The sequence below is a fragment of the Sturnira hondurensis genome, unplaced genomic scaffold (genome assembly GCF_014824575.4).
Source record: "Sturnira hondurensis isolate 20B ecotype Veracruz unplaced genomic scaffold, ASM1482457v3 Scaffold0001872, whole genome shotgun sequence".
NCBI classification, from domain to species: domain Eukaryota; kingdom Metazoa; phylum Chordata; class Mammalia; order Chiroptera; family Phyllostomidae; genus Sturnira; species Sturnira hondurensis.
This window is the reverse complement of record NW_028074503.1, coordinates 31,333,850-31,348,022: the sequence shown is the minus strand read 5'-3', so window position 1 is coordinate 31,348,022 and position 14,173 is coordinate 31,333,850. Positions and strand designations below refer to the sequence as shown.

The 14,173-nt window shown below is 41.1% G+C and overlaps 1 protein-coding gene across 1 annotated transcript; it reads left to right on the top strand.

Moving 5' to 3' along the window:
• The first annotated feature begins 594 nt into the window (after positions 1-594).
• MC4R (melanocortin 4 receptor) lies at positions 595-1,593 on the top strand. The gene has a single exon (XM_037037068.1). The coding sequence runs from the start codon at positions 595-597 to the stop codon at positions 1,591-1,593; it is 999 nt and encodes a 332-aa protein (XP_036892963.1).
• The last annotated feature ends 12,580 nt before the right edge of the window (positions 1,594-14,173 follow it).

Sequence of the window (14,173 nt, the reverse complement as noted above, 5' to 3'; positions counted from 1 at the left end):
CTTTTCCTTGAAAACTTGCAGAGGGAAATTCATCCTCTCGCATCCTGCCAGCTTACCCACCGTACAGCCTCTGCCTCAGCGTTGCCCTGCACTTGTGTCTCTGAACCTCGTCAGTGTCTCAATCTTCCGCGGAGCTTGGATTGGCCAGAAGGAAGCAGAGGAGGAGCCACTCCGAACAATTTTTTTCCCCCTCCACACACCATAAAATCAGCAGCAGCTACTAACGCTCCAAGCAATGCTTCTGGCGGGAGCCTCTGAGAAGCAGCTGATGTGGGCATGTGCACTCAGCTCCGTCCCCCAATGGCACAGCAGCTCCTAGGAAAATTCTTTTCAAAAGACCTGAATGCCTAAGACTAGAGTTCAAGTGCAAGTGAGAACAAAAACAGCAAACAGCAGACTCCTTTGACTGAGAATAAGCATTTTGAAGCCCAAGATTTTAAAGCGGCGGTGATCACAGCAGTACCTGAAAGAGACTAAAACTTGCATTTCAAGCTTCGGAGCACGTGACATCTAGTCAACAGCAGGCGTGGCACTCTCAGCCTTGTAAGGGACGGAGAAAGACCCGCATTGGGCATTTGCATCCACTGACCCAGGATGAACTCTACTCATCGCCACGGGAGGTACACTGTCCCCCACTCCTGGAACCACAGTGCCTACAGACTGCACGGCAATGCCAGCGACTTCCTGGGCAAAGGCCACTCTGCCGAAGGGTGCTACGAGCAACTTTTCGTCTCTCCGGAGGTGTTCGTCACGCTGGGTGTCATCAGCTTGTTGGAGAATGTCCTGGTGATCGTGGCCATCGCCAAGAACAAGAATCTGCACTCCCCCATGTACTTTTTCATCTGCAGCCTGGCTGTGGCTGACATGTTGGTGAGCGTTTCGAACGGGTCGGAAACGATCGTCATCACCCTGCTGAACAGCACAGACACGGACGCCCAGAGCTTCACCGTGAACATTGACAATGTCATTGACTCCGTGATCTGTAGCTCCTTGCTCGCGTCCATTTGCAGCCTGCTTTCCATCGCAGTAGACAGGTATTTCACTATCTTTTATGCTCTCCAGTACCATAACATCATGACGGTGAAGCGGGTTGGGATCATTCTCAGTTGTATCTGGGCAGCTTGCACCGTGTCAGGCGTTCTGTTCATCATTTACTCCGACAGCAGTGTGGTCATCATTTGCCTCATCAGCATGTTCTTCACCATGCTGGCTCTCATGGCCTCTCTCTACGTGCACATGTTCCTCATGGCCAGGCTTCACATTAAGAGGATCGCTGTCCTGCCGGGCACGGGCACCCTCCGCCAAGGTGCCAACATGAAGGGGGCCATCACCTTGACCATTCTGATCGGGGTCTTTGTTGTCTGTTGGGCCCCGTTCTTCCTCCACTTGATATTCTACATCTCCTGTCCCCAGAATCCATACTGTGTGTGCTTCATGTCTCACTTTAATTTGTACCTCATCCTGATCATGTGTAACTCCATCATCGACCCTCTGATCTATGCCCTCCGGAGCCAGGAGCTGAGGAAGACCTTCAAGGAGATCATCTGTTGCTGTCCTCTGGGAGCCCTGTGTGACTTGTCCAGCAGATACTAGATGGGGACAGAGGAAGCAATAGAAACATGCCTAAGAGACTTTTCCATTCTTAGGGAGCCTGAACGGTGTGCTGCAGCCACAGCTTTCTCCTGTGGAGGGTACAGGTTGAGGGTGTCTATTGTGTAAATTCAAGTTCATGATTTCTGGTATGATACAACAACATGCCCAGTCTCTGTGTATTTTTAGAGTCATGCTACTGTTGGGTTGTACAGTCCTTACATGAAAACACCTTTGGCTGTTCAATGTTAATCCACATTACAGGGTGGAAACACTGTGGATTTGTAGGAAAAAAAAGTGATTATTTAAACAGCTTAACAATGTCTCTTTCTTGTAACTCATAAGGATTTGACACTTTGCTTGTTTTAGGAACGTGGAAATCACAGCCTCATTAAATATATCCTCATGAAAGGTTTCTTACATTACACTGTACAAGACTGAAATGTAGAGATTTAATTATCACATTTAAGGGGGAAAATATTAAAGAATAGATGCTCACTCATTTTTAAAAATCAGCTGAAAGTTCAAGTAATTTAGTAAAACATGTTCATTCTCCCTGTGCCCTAGTAGAAATGATGTTTCTATTGACAAAAAAAAAAAAAAAGCTACTGGGAAAAAAAGGGAAATTGTGTGTCAGAGAAATCCAACCATCATTAATCAAAACAGAGAATAGGGTCTTTCTGTCCCTTTAACCAGGGACCCAGCATCTGTTGAAATGCCCAGAAAAGGAGGTACTCCCCTGAGATCTGACCTCAAAAAAACAACACAATTAGTATTGGGTTCTTTTACTGTTTCAGTGGAAGTGACTTGCACTTTATTCATTGCTTATTTGTGTTGTTTTTTTTAAATTTTTGAACCAGAGTATAATTACTCACTATCAAGGACTTTAACTTTAAAAACCAAATCTATAGCACAAGTATTTTCAGGCAATATTGGTGATAGAGAGGAAATAAGGCACTTGCTCAGCCCCAGAGGACAGCGTGGCGTCCGTGAACCTCCCACAGCCACACCGTGGGGAGTAAATGCTTGTTTTGCTCTGAAATAATCCCACAGATCCGACTCCTGAGCAATAGGACCTGTGCTTTCCAGTTTGTGTATTTTTTAAAATAGAAAATCTATTAGACTGGGGATTACCAGTAAGCCATCCTTCGGTTTAATCTATATTCTCTTCAAGTGCTCAGAGGTAAAGGGAACATGCCAAGGTACTTTTTAATTCAAATCCAAATGTTTTCCATATTGACAAGTCTTGAGAAACACTTTTAGCATTTACATGGGGACATTACATTAGACATAATGGTGACAATCAGGGTTGCCAATGAAAGGTGGTCCTGAAGCATGATTCACTATGCTTCCTCTGTGTTGACACAAACATGACACAGACATGAGGACTTTAAAATAGATTGACATAATAGACGAAGCCCAAAACTGTAGCCAGACATGAATTGTGTTGTTGCTTTTGCTACACTTCCTCCCCATTCTTTTCCTGTATTTATTAGTATTTTTTTAAATCTCACCCAAGGGCATTTTTATTGCTTTTTTTAGAGAGAAAGAGGAAGAGAGAAAGTGAGAGAAACACTGATGTGTGTAAGAGAGAGAGAGATAGTGAGAGAAACATCAATGTGAGAGAGAAGCATCATTGGTTGCCTTCCTTACACCCCTGGACTGGGGATGGGACTACAACCTAGGTATGTGCCCTAACCAGGAATCAAACCTGCAGCCTTTTGGTTACCGGGGTGATGCTCCAACCAACTGAGCCACTCTGGCTAGGGCTTCCTGCCTATTCTTTCACACAGTGATTAGGAGAAATCTTAGACGCTAGAGACAGGAAAAATGAATTTCTAAGCATGCCCCATCATCTGTGGTGGCTGCCCTTTCAGTGTTTTTATTGCTCCTTCAAGCATCATCTCAGACGCTGATCAGTCCGTTCAGAACCAGCCCACTGCTCCCACTAGGAGGAAATCAGCTCCTTTGCCTTCACACACACGCTCCCTCCTGGAGCAGCTTCATGTGAGGGTGCGTGTCACTCATGAACCGGTCTTGTTCCACCAGCCGGGTTCCCTGCATGCTCAGGACATGGTATTAGGCTTCTGTTTCTTTAAGGGCTATGACTACGTTTTACTCATTTTTCCTGTTCTCTCAGTATTCCTCTGTCACGCTACTACTTTCTCCAGTAACACCAACCTTCAACCAGAGGGACATGCCTTTACCACCCAAAGCCCACAGTTTGCATTAGAGCTCACTTACTAAGGTGTTGTAAAGTAGACATGTGTTTGAACAAATGTATAATGACATGTAATCTCCACTGGCTTCTTGCACATGGTAACATGCATTTCTTTTTAGTGCTGAATATTTCATTCTATGGATGTAACAGTTAATTTATGTTTTCACCCACTGAAGAACATCTTGACTGCTTCCAAATTTTGGACATTATGAATAAAGCTGCTATAAACCTTTTTGTGTGGACGTAAGTTTTCAACTCATACAAAAGCACAGGAATTAACTTTTTAAAACCAGTGTAAATACTGTGATGTATGTGTCCACCCTATACTATTTCATTAGGAGTGGTTAGTCAGCATTTGAATTATGCTGGGCAGAAACAGACAATCCAGATATGATCACTAGCAGTACCAGATACCTTTATTAAAATGTTCACCAGAAAGTCTTATTAATAATCATGATATATTAAAAATAACTTTTAATTGGTAAAATGAGTGATTTTCAAGACTTGTTAACTTAAAAAAATTGTATAGCCATCACCATAACTTGCATGAACAAAGTGTAAGATGTGTGCCCACTTAGAAGCCATCCTAATATTTAGACTCTGTGTCCGAACTTCCAGACAGTCCCACATGTCCCTCCCCTGCTTTGAAAAAGTCTCTGTTGGGCATACTAAATATTTTTGAGTTACTAAAAAGATTTCTTGAAGAATTACTGGATATTATGTAAGTTCTGGCTTCTGTTTCGTGTTACACGAATACACAGAACAGAGCATCTAGTGTCATGCAGACCATTTAAAGTGAGGGTCACCCCTCTGGTTAGGTGCCTCAGACATAGACCGTGGACAGTCGGTGGTCATTATCCCTGGGTGACAACATCAGAGGACAAGTTCACTCTCTTCAGTACGTGCCTGTTTTATGTGAGTGTACTATAGTGAGTCCATTTTAAGTATTTGAAAAGCATGTGTTAACATAGAAAATGTGCTAGAAATACAATTGCCATATTGCCAATAACTTGTGAGGAAAGAGTAAATGTAAAAGAAGTTTGTTTTGAATGAGAACGGGTCTCGAATACCGTCTCATCTGACCCGCCAAGTCGACTCAGAGAGGCTGCCCCCTGTCCCGCGGCCGCGTCAAAGCCCGTGAGGCCCAGACCCTGACCACCCCCTTCCAGAGTTCCTTCTGCCAAATCTCGAGAACCTTTTTCTGCAGACAAGTACAACCTTCCTAGTCAGAGAAACCTAGGACTGAAATCTGGCTATCCCACTCTCTGTCTGTGAAATTTTGTTGGAGTTAACTTCTCATTGTTAAATGGGACATAATAATACCTGTCTGACAGGAATCTTAAAAGAATAAAAAGCAGTTGTAAGATCAAGAATGTAAAATTCACCCTGGCTGGTGTAGCTCAGTGGATTGAGCATGGGCCTGTGAAGCAAGGAGTCGCTGGTTCGATTCCCAGCTGGGGCACATGCCTGGGTTGCAGGCCAGGTCCCCAGTAGGGAACACATGAGAGGCAACCATACATTGATGTTTCTCTTCCACTCTTTCTCCTTCCCTTCCCCTCTCTCTAAAAATAAATAAATATTTTTTAAAAAAGAATGTAAAATTCCACAAATATATAGGCACTCAAAATGATAATTTTTAGTATCTTTAAAGATACAGAGTAAATGAATAAACCAATGTAGGAATAAAGAAGACTTACTAATTTTGCTATCTTTTTCAGACTCTCAACCTTATCAATAAACATATGTAGGCCTTGGGTTTAATATATATAGCTTTTCTTAAATCATATTTAATAACTTTCTTGAATTGGACTTTTTCTGGTAAAAATAGGTGTATTTAAACATAGTAGATACACAGACATACCTGCATTCTAAAAAAATAACTTATCACCAATAATGCTAATTGTTTTGAATTTGGCAGTGCCACATTTAATCCTAAAAAAGACTAAGTAGAAAGATACTGTGCCAAACATGAAATAACCAGTTAGCCTATTTCTTCAAAGATTAATTGATACTGTTTCAACTTTATGACATAAATTTAAATTTTAGCACAAAAAATTACCCAAGTTGATGTCATTGATTAAAATGTAAATCCTTTTAAAAGACCGCAAATAGCACAGTTATAGTCACACCCTGATGCTCCGTTATTAGTCCATTGCATAATGATCAAAGTTACCGGCACAAAAGCAGAAAGACAATAGCATTTGCATGAAGGAAATACGGGGCTCAAATTCCAGATTCACCAGGCCTAGAACTTCGGACAATTTACACTTCCTAAGCATCTGTGGTCTCGTCTTTAACATGAAGATAAAATCCATCATCTCATCATAGGTTTAATAATGAATATTAACCATGTGAAATTAGGTAATTGATATAAGGGATCCAGTAGAGTGCTCATCACCGTATGGATCTAGGGTTGTAATGATCCATGAAATGACACTCACAGGCCATCAGCACTGACACCCCAGCAGAGGTTAAATGACGGTACAGACTCAAATACCCCCCTTCACTAGCTCTGAGAGACAGGAATCCATTCCAGTCTATTTTCAGTATTTCATGTATGTCTGATAAGTGAAGCAAGTACAACAAAATTTCTGTTCATTATTTAAGTACAAAGAAAATTTGAGCATTCCAGAACAGAACTTCAGGGGAGGTAGAGGGTGGAATTGGGGAAGAAGACATTAAGTGTCCCAACGGCTTCGGTGATGGTCTCACTCTTGTGCTCAGCAGTAGGTTTAATATTTGCTTTAGGGTTAAGCTTCACCACTGTGAAACATATGACATTCTTTTGTAGGTAGTCAGTGTTACATGAACATGACATACATATAATATGTTTGTTACACAGTGTGCTTAGTGGGAGGGAAGATGCAGAACAAATGAAGGGTCCTTAGCACAGATTATGGCTGTCACTTTGGGGAGAGCGGAAAAGAGCTTTGATCCGTGATAGTCATGGTTGAACTTGGCCTTGGATAAATGAAATGAATCCTCATAGTTTACAATTATTAACAGTGTTTTCACTGCTATGAGACCCGTGAGATCCCCACAAACACAGAGCCAAGTGGGAGATTTCAGCAGCCCAGTCAGCAAGCTGTTCAATGAGGCTGGTGCGGGGCTCAGCTGTCATGAAACTATCATGGTTTGCTTTCCAAACTTAACATTTTGAACAGCGTGAAAATGTTCACCCTTAAATTTAAACCACCACTGAAAATAACCACCACTACTACAAAAAGTGAAAATGTGGCATTAAATTTATTCATAATTCTATTTAAGAAAAAAATCACAGTAAACTTTCATTTGCAAACAGTTTAGCTTCTGATTTAAAATGTGTTTCACTTGTAGTATTGAAGCTGCAAAATGGCCTCATTAAAAACAATGCATGCAAATGTTATATAAATCTCAATATCTTAGAGATTTCACTTAAAATGACACATAATATTCATATTTTTACTGAGTTGTTTCATTCAGTCAGAAAGCAAGGAGCCTTCAGAGTGATTCTCTTTGCAATTATACTTATATCAGATGACTTATCAGTGTTGAAATCTGCGTTCTGGGTGTCATTTTTACCTCTTAGTTGTACAGCTATCAGCTGCCCATTACCAATCCTGGAAGGACAACCTATACACTTTCACCTCTGCCCTACCTCTAATCTCTCCGTCTAAGATACCACATCTCTACCTTTTCCACATCCATGTCTTACAGTCCCCTAAAACTTAACATAGCTAAAACATTAACACAAATTTGTTGAATTTTGATTTTCTTTATGTTTTCATCACGTCATCATTCTCCCTGGAACAGAAACTCAAAACCTCGGTCACTGCACACTTACACTACAAAACTGAATGAAACCAGTGAGGTGTGAACTTAGGTCAGGGGCGTAAAACCTGACACAAACATTGGCGCCTTTTTGTATGTACAGTGGAGAGAGAGAGAGAGAGAGACAGAAAACTGACTCCTACGGATACATAATTCTTGGTGGGCAATATGGGAAGACAAGGATTTAATTGATGTACTTGGGTTTGGGGGAACTTTTGAGAAACCTACTTAAAACCCAGGCACAGAGAAGTCTAGATCACATGTACGAAGTTAGTGGTCAAGAGCATGTATGTAGATAGTGGAAGAGAAAGAAGCACGGTGATTCCTCAGCATGGGTGACAGCCTGACATTCCTTCCTCCCATTGTCCCCTGCGGAGCTTTCATCCCCAGCAGTTCACTAGATCTACTCTTGCTAATGTGACCAAGACACTTCCAACTACTAAATCCCATGCTCAGTTTTGTCCTTGTTTTGCTTGAACCAACACTGACTGTAGCGTGGCTACTTCTTGCTGTGTTTGGTTCACAGGACACCAAATTCCTAGGCTTTCCTCCTCCCTCATGAGTAGCTTCTCAGTCCCCTAGGCAGACTCTTCCCTCACTCCTCCAAACATGCAACACCTGGGTCCCCCATAGCTCAGTGCTTTGTATTGTTCTGCTTTCTTCTCTATCTGTACTCATTCCTGTGGTCATGTCAACCAGTCTCAAAGCATTAAATACTGTCATTGTTCAGAAGATTCCAAGATGTTCATCTTTCATTTAGATCATTTCATCTACTTTCTGAACATCTAAAAGAAATTCTGTCTTGGTTCAGGCTGTTATAACAAATTACCATAGACTGAGTGGCTTAAACCATAAACATTTAGTCCTCACAGTTCTGGAAGCTGGAAACTCCAAGCTCAGGCTGCCAGCCAGTTTATTTCCTGGTGAGAGCCCTCTTGCTAGTTGCGGATGGCTGCTTTCCAGCTGTATCGTTGATGGCAGAGAAAGTGAACAGGGTTCAAGAACAGGCCTTGAAGTTGTGATCAAAGAGCTAAGAAGAAAACTAGAGAGGATGCTTTGACTGAAGCGCAGGGAGGGTGGATTTTAAGAAATGAGCTGTCAATCACTTCAGTAAAGAAAAACTGCAAGATGTTCAGAAAATTTCCAACTGGAAATTTAGCAGATTTCACTTGAGGGTGGGATTGCAAAGATGACTCAGGTTTTGAGGAAACAATGAAAAAAGTAGGAAACATGAGAGGAAGAGCCAAGTTCCAGTTAAATATTGAAGCAGATAGCAGATGCTTTGGGCCCCACATGGAGATGTAGACGTCGAATGGAAGATGAGGGAGTGTAGAAGCAGAGTACAGACTCTCTGATTAACAAGCTGTGCTGAGTAGAACAGGGCTTTAATATTAAGGGATAATTTTCTCAAAATGCATTAGCTTCAAAGAAAATAGTATGCAGAGGCAAAGTACCAATATGGATTAAGAGTTTGGGAATACTGAATATTCTCAGTAGTACAGCTAAACCACTTTCCCACAATTTCCCATCAATGGTTGCCATTTCTTTTGAGTTATTTTTCCTAGTTATGCCAAAAAGTAGCTCTGTGAAAAGCTCTACTTAGAAACTGCACCTTCCCAAGCCCCAGCAGATGAGTTTGAAATGCCAATACCTCCCTCACCCCAGGGGGCAGATGACCAGCTCAGCACTTCGCTGGGGACAGTGGCATTAGGAAGGTCTAGGCACACTCACCCTTTTCTGTCCAGAGCAAGAGGCCCCTTTCTATCATTCATGGCCAAGCGGACTTCTCTCTAACTCAGCAGGGCCATCCACTCGTAGACGGTCTGTCTGCATGTCAAACAAGTGAGCTGGAGCCCCAGCACCTAGGGGACAACAGACTTCAGGGCCTGGCAGAGACATGCAGAAGCCACCTACGGCTGTGTGCTTTCTGCAGCAGAAAGGGGAGGATCAGCCCTTGCAGGCACAGCTGTAGCCAGTGTGATTGCAAAAGCACCCACTGGACAGAACCAAAACTGTAGCCACGGGTGGCAGAAGGTGGTACTCAGATAAGATCCTGGCTTATGTGCCCTTTCATTAAAGTTCTCCTGTGTAGGGAGAGCAGAGGGGTCACTGACCCACCACTACACCCTAATAAGCTCTGGTTGCTTTATCATATTTTTAAATTAGCATAGAGACCCATGTAGTCCAAGTCATAAGGGACACTTCCTTTTGCTTGATTTATTCATCTGGATACTTTGTAATTGGCCTTACATAATATCATTGCATTCTTACTTAGATGTTTTGTTACACAGCATATAATTGTGAACATTGGAAAAGAGGACCTTACTTTTATGTAATTATTTTAAAGTAGAGGAAGGTGATCAAATTCAGAGAGACTAGAGTGGAATACTGAACAGTAAAGAAGCCTTCATCTTTGAAGAAAATATGAAAGAATATATATAGAACATTCTAAAGGGCAATATTGAGTGTACATAAACAAACACATACAAATTGGGGTCCACAGATGTGGAAAGTGGGCCAAAGAAGGTGAGTTTATCCCATTTGTCAGTAATTTCCTGAAATGGCTTTGTTAGCTGTAATACTTAATCTGTTCTTCACTGAATTGCTTGTCATTAACTTCAGAATAAGGGTCAAGCAGGGTTGCCAAGAAGAAGTGTCTCGGAAACCTCGCAGCAGCCTGGTAGCAGAGGTGGTCTGTTGGCATTGCAGTTCTGGAAAACTGTGCCAACTGGGGTTTTAGAGAAAATGACTCATTAAGAGGAAGAATGACCAATTAGCCCCAAAAGTTCAATAAAGACTCTTCACAGTGGTCTACCATTTTTTGAAACACTTCACGAATGCCCACAAGTGGTCGGAAAATGAACAGAATGGCGCGTCCCTCGGCAGGCAGCAGCCCAGTGGGGAAGCTTCATGAAGACTCAAAGAACCAAGGCTACCAAGTATAAACCAAGGCTGTCTAAGTTAATTTACTCTAAAGATGAAGAAGAGGTGGCATGCCAGATCTTAATTTGATTATTCTAATCATGAGAGGGTGAAATGTTAGAGCAGCAAAACATAGACTATAGCTCAAGAGGTTTGCTTATCCCGTATTCTTTTTGTTCAAGTGTGGTGCCAATTACTATACTCTTCTTGGCCTCAAGGTCACATTCTCCAGTTGGCAAATCGTTTCTGGCCTCAGAGTTGGCGCTGTGCCTTCAGACATGGAGGGCAGATCTGCAAGCACCTGAGCCTACAGAAGTATCTTCGCAGGTTACTGCTGGCCACTGTGACTGCCTTTACTCCTCTCCTTAGGGAAGATATTATAAACTCTTTGGGACATGTTTCTCCTTTTCTTTCATTTGTTCGTTGTTTATTTTTGTAGAAACATAAAGAGCAAAAATGATCCTTTCCAATTAAGGGCTAGTATCACTAGGGCATTTGTTCTAGGGCAAATAATAAATGTTCTCTTCCATGGTTTCAGATGAAATATTTATCATCCAGGAAGGAACATCTCAATGCCTGTGGAACTTACTTTTACAAAACAGGGAGAAAACATTGTCCCAGAAGCAACAGAGGATTCTCAGCCCCATAAGTTGATTCTCTTGTGGGCCTCAAACACCCCAACCTTCACCTTGGAGGCCAAAGCTTTGTAGCTGTTTCCGGAAGTAAAGACAATGCATTGTAACCACTAAGTTAGAGAGGACCCGCCACGGAACATCTGAATTAGTTCATGAGAGAGCTGTCATTCTGAAAGGCCTGGCTCCATCCGATATCCTGAGAAAAGCAGGAGCATCCCAACAAATTGGTGCCAACTCTGTATCTGGCCAACTTCATCTCCATGATATCTAACAAACAAAGATTTAAAATGGTAAATCATATGCAGGATCCACCAGAAGTTAGGCTTGCTTGAGTGTGGTTGGTAGGGCAATGAGTGTTATAATTGATAAGTTTTAATTTGAACATTTTGCCTAAAATGTCATACAGTGTGCTTGAGTGTGATATTGTTATGTTACAGAATTACATGCTTATGATTTTGTAATAAAAGATTTGGTAGTAAAAAAAGGGCCATTATTTGTGCCAGACCCTGTATTTTGTAGCAGGCAAATCCAGCATCCTGAAGATGTCATCTCAGTGTACAAAGGACACAGATGGCACATTGGCTGGTGTGGCTGCAGGCATATTCCTGCAGCATGTGCCCATGTCTTTTTCCCGAGTTGCTCTTCTCTTACAGTTTGGCTACTGCTAGGTTTGGGATTTTCTAGCTGGTCTCCTTCCTGTCCATCCAGGGCACCCATAATTCTCCCTAGGAAATGTTGCTCTTTTAGATTGCTCTTAAGGTTCCTCGTCTAATGCATTTAATGATAAAATGTATACATCAAAATATGAATAATAAAGTGGCAATAAATACATATCTATCAACAGTTGAATCTAAAAATAAAATAAACAAGCAGAACAGAAAGAGAATCATAGCTATGCAGAACATTTTCACAGTTGCCAGATGGGAGGGCAGTTGAGGGAAGGGGTTAAGAAGTACAAAGTGCTTGTCACAGAAGACTCATGGGGCTGCAATATATGGCATAAGAAATACAGCCAATAATATTCTAATAACTACACACAGTGTCATATGAGTATGACATTCATTGGGATGATCACTTAGTAAGTTACATAATGTCTGCTCACTGGGTGTACACCTGAAACTTATATAATATGGCATGTCAACTGCAACTGAAAAATAAGATGATTTGTTTTTTATTTTATTTTTATTGTTTATGCTGTTGCAGTTCCCGTGTTTTCTCTCTTTCCACACCTCCTCCCGGTTGCACCTTCTCCCACCCCCAAGCCAGTCATCATGTTGTCATCTGTGTCCATGGGTTGTGCACCCATGTTCTTCGGGGGATGGAATGAAGGATGGCAAAGGGATCAATATTATTTTTAATTTAAATACTCTTTTATTGATCCTTTCACCATCTTTCATCCCATCCACCGAAGAACATGGATACACAACCCATGGGCACTAAGTGAAATCAGCCAGGCTTTCCCCTCAGGTTGTTAGGGTACCATTAGTAAGAACAAGAAGATGGCTCTTTGATGAAACCTAAGGGATATCTGTATATTTGCTCTAACATCTCTTACAACACGGATCCTCTCATAAATGAATCCACGGTGATTTTACACAGGCCACCCCCCACCTTGCTGAATTCCTTTAGATTTCAAAGTTACCTACAGCATTGCATCAAACCCTAGCTCTCCTGTTTCTAACTGCCCACTGATAAGATTAAGGAACATATATCCCTGAGGTTCTTCTTCTTTATCTACCAAGGCCCTAATTCACACTGATTAGTTCACTTGTGAACTTCATTGAAAATAGCTGTACAACATTGGGTCTCTAGTTAACAACACTGCGTTACACACTGAAACATTTATCAGGAAGGTAGATAGCATGCTACGTGTTCTTATCACAATTTAAAAAGGAAGTAAAAGGAAATAGCTAGTACTAATTTCTATCCCAGAAAACATTTTATTCTACCAGGTGGTACTCTAGACAGTCCCTGGAGTTTCCTCTTCGATCTTCTTAACTCAACTTAGAGAAATGGTGTTCCGAGGGTCTTGGCCAACCAGAATGCAGATGTAAGAGTCAGATCCAGTGAATTTTTAAAATACGGTTTGAAAGTCAAAGCTAAGTTAATACACTGTACATCTGGTTTAAAAGAAAACAAATAGCCTTCAAAGTCATGAAATGTTTGCATCATGAAAAATATAAATCAGATGATTCACAGAATGCATACCTCATTTATCTTCTGATACAAGCAATTCTGCCTTTTTCTGTTGGTAGATATTTCCTGTGTTAGATCTTTGATTTTCAAAGTGCAGCCCTCAAATTGGCTCCACAGGAATTACCTGAGAACTTGCTAGAAAAGCAGAATCCTAGCCTTCACATTGACCCGCCAAGCCAGAGTCTTCATTTTACAAAGACCACACATGCATTGAAAATCGAGAAGCTGCATCATCAAACAGCAGCCTCTCAGTGAGGATGCCTCTAGTTTCCGGTGACTGAAAACCAAGTAAAAGTGTCTTGATAACAGATGGGAAAAAAGCATTAATCAAACTCTTCATTTTCATAAGCTGAGAAAAGAAGAACAAATCAAATCCAAAGAAAGTAGACAGAAGGGTACAATAAGAATAAAAGTAATAGCCAATGAAATAGTAAACAAAGGCACAATAGAGGAAATCAAGAGAGTTAAAACAGATCCTCTAAAAAAATTGATAAAATGGATCAAATCCTAGTTATATTTATCAAGGAATAAATGGGGAAAACACAAATGACCAATATCAGGAATAAAAAAAGAGGAGACCGTGATCATTTCTATAGATATTAAAAGGTTATAAGTTAACTCATTACTTTTATAGTGAGTATAGAGTTAACTTATATAGAACTAAACATCAATACACTTGAAAAGGAGGATAAAATTGATAAATTATTTAAAAAACACTACTTACAAAAACCAATAGAAGAAATAGCAAATATAGAAACACTTCTTTATGTATGGAAGAAATTGACTTACAAAGACTTCC

Coding starts and splice junctions, on each gene's coding strand:
- MC4R (XM_037037068.1), top strand. CDS start 595: ATGAACTCTACTCATCGCCACGGGAGGTACACTGTCCCCCACTCCTGG.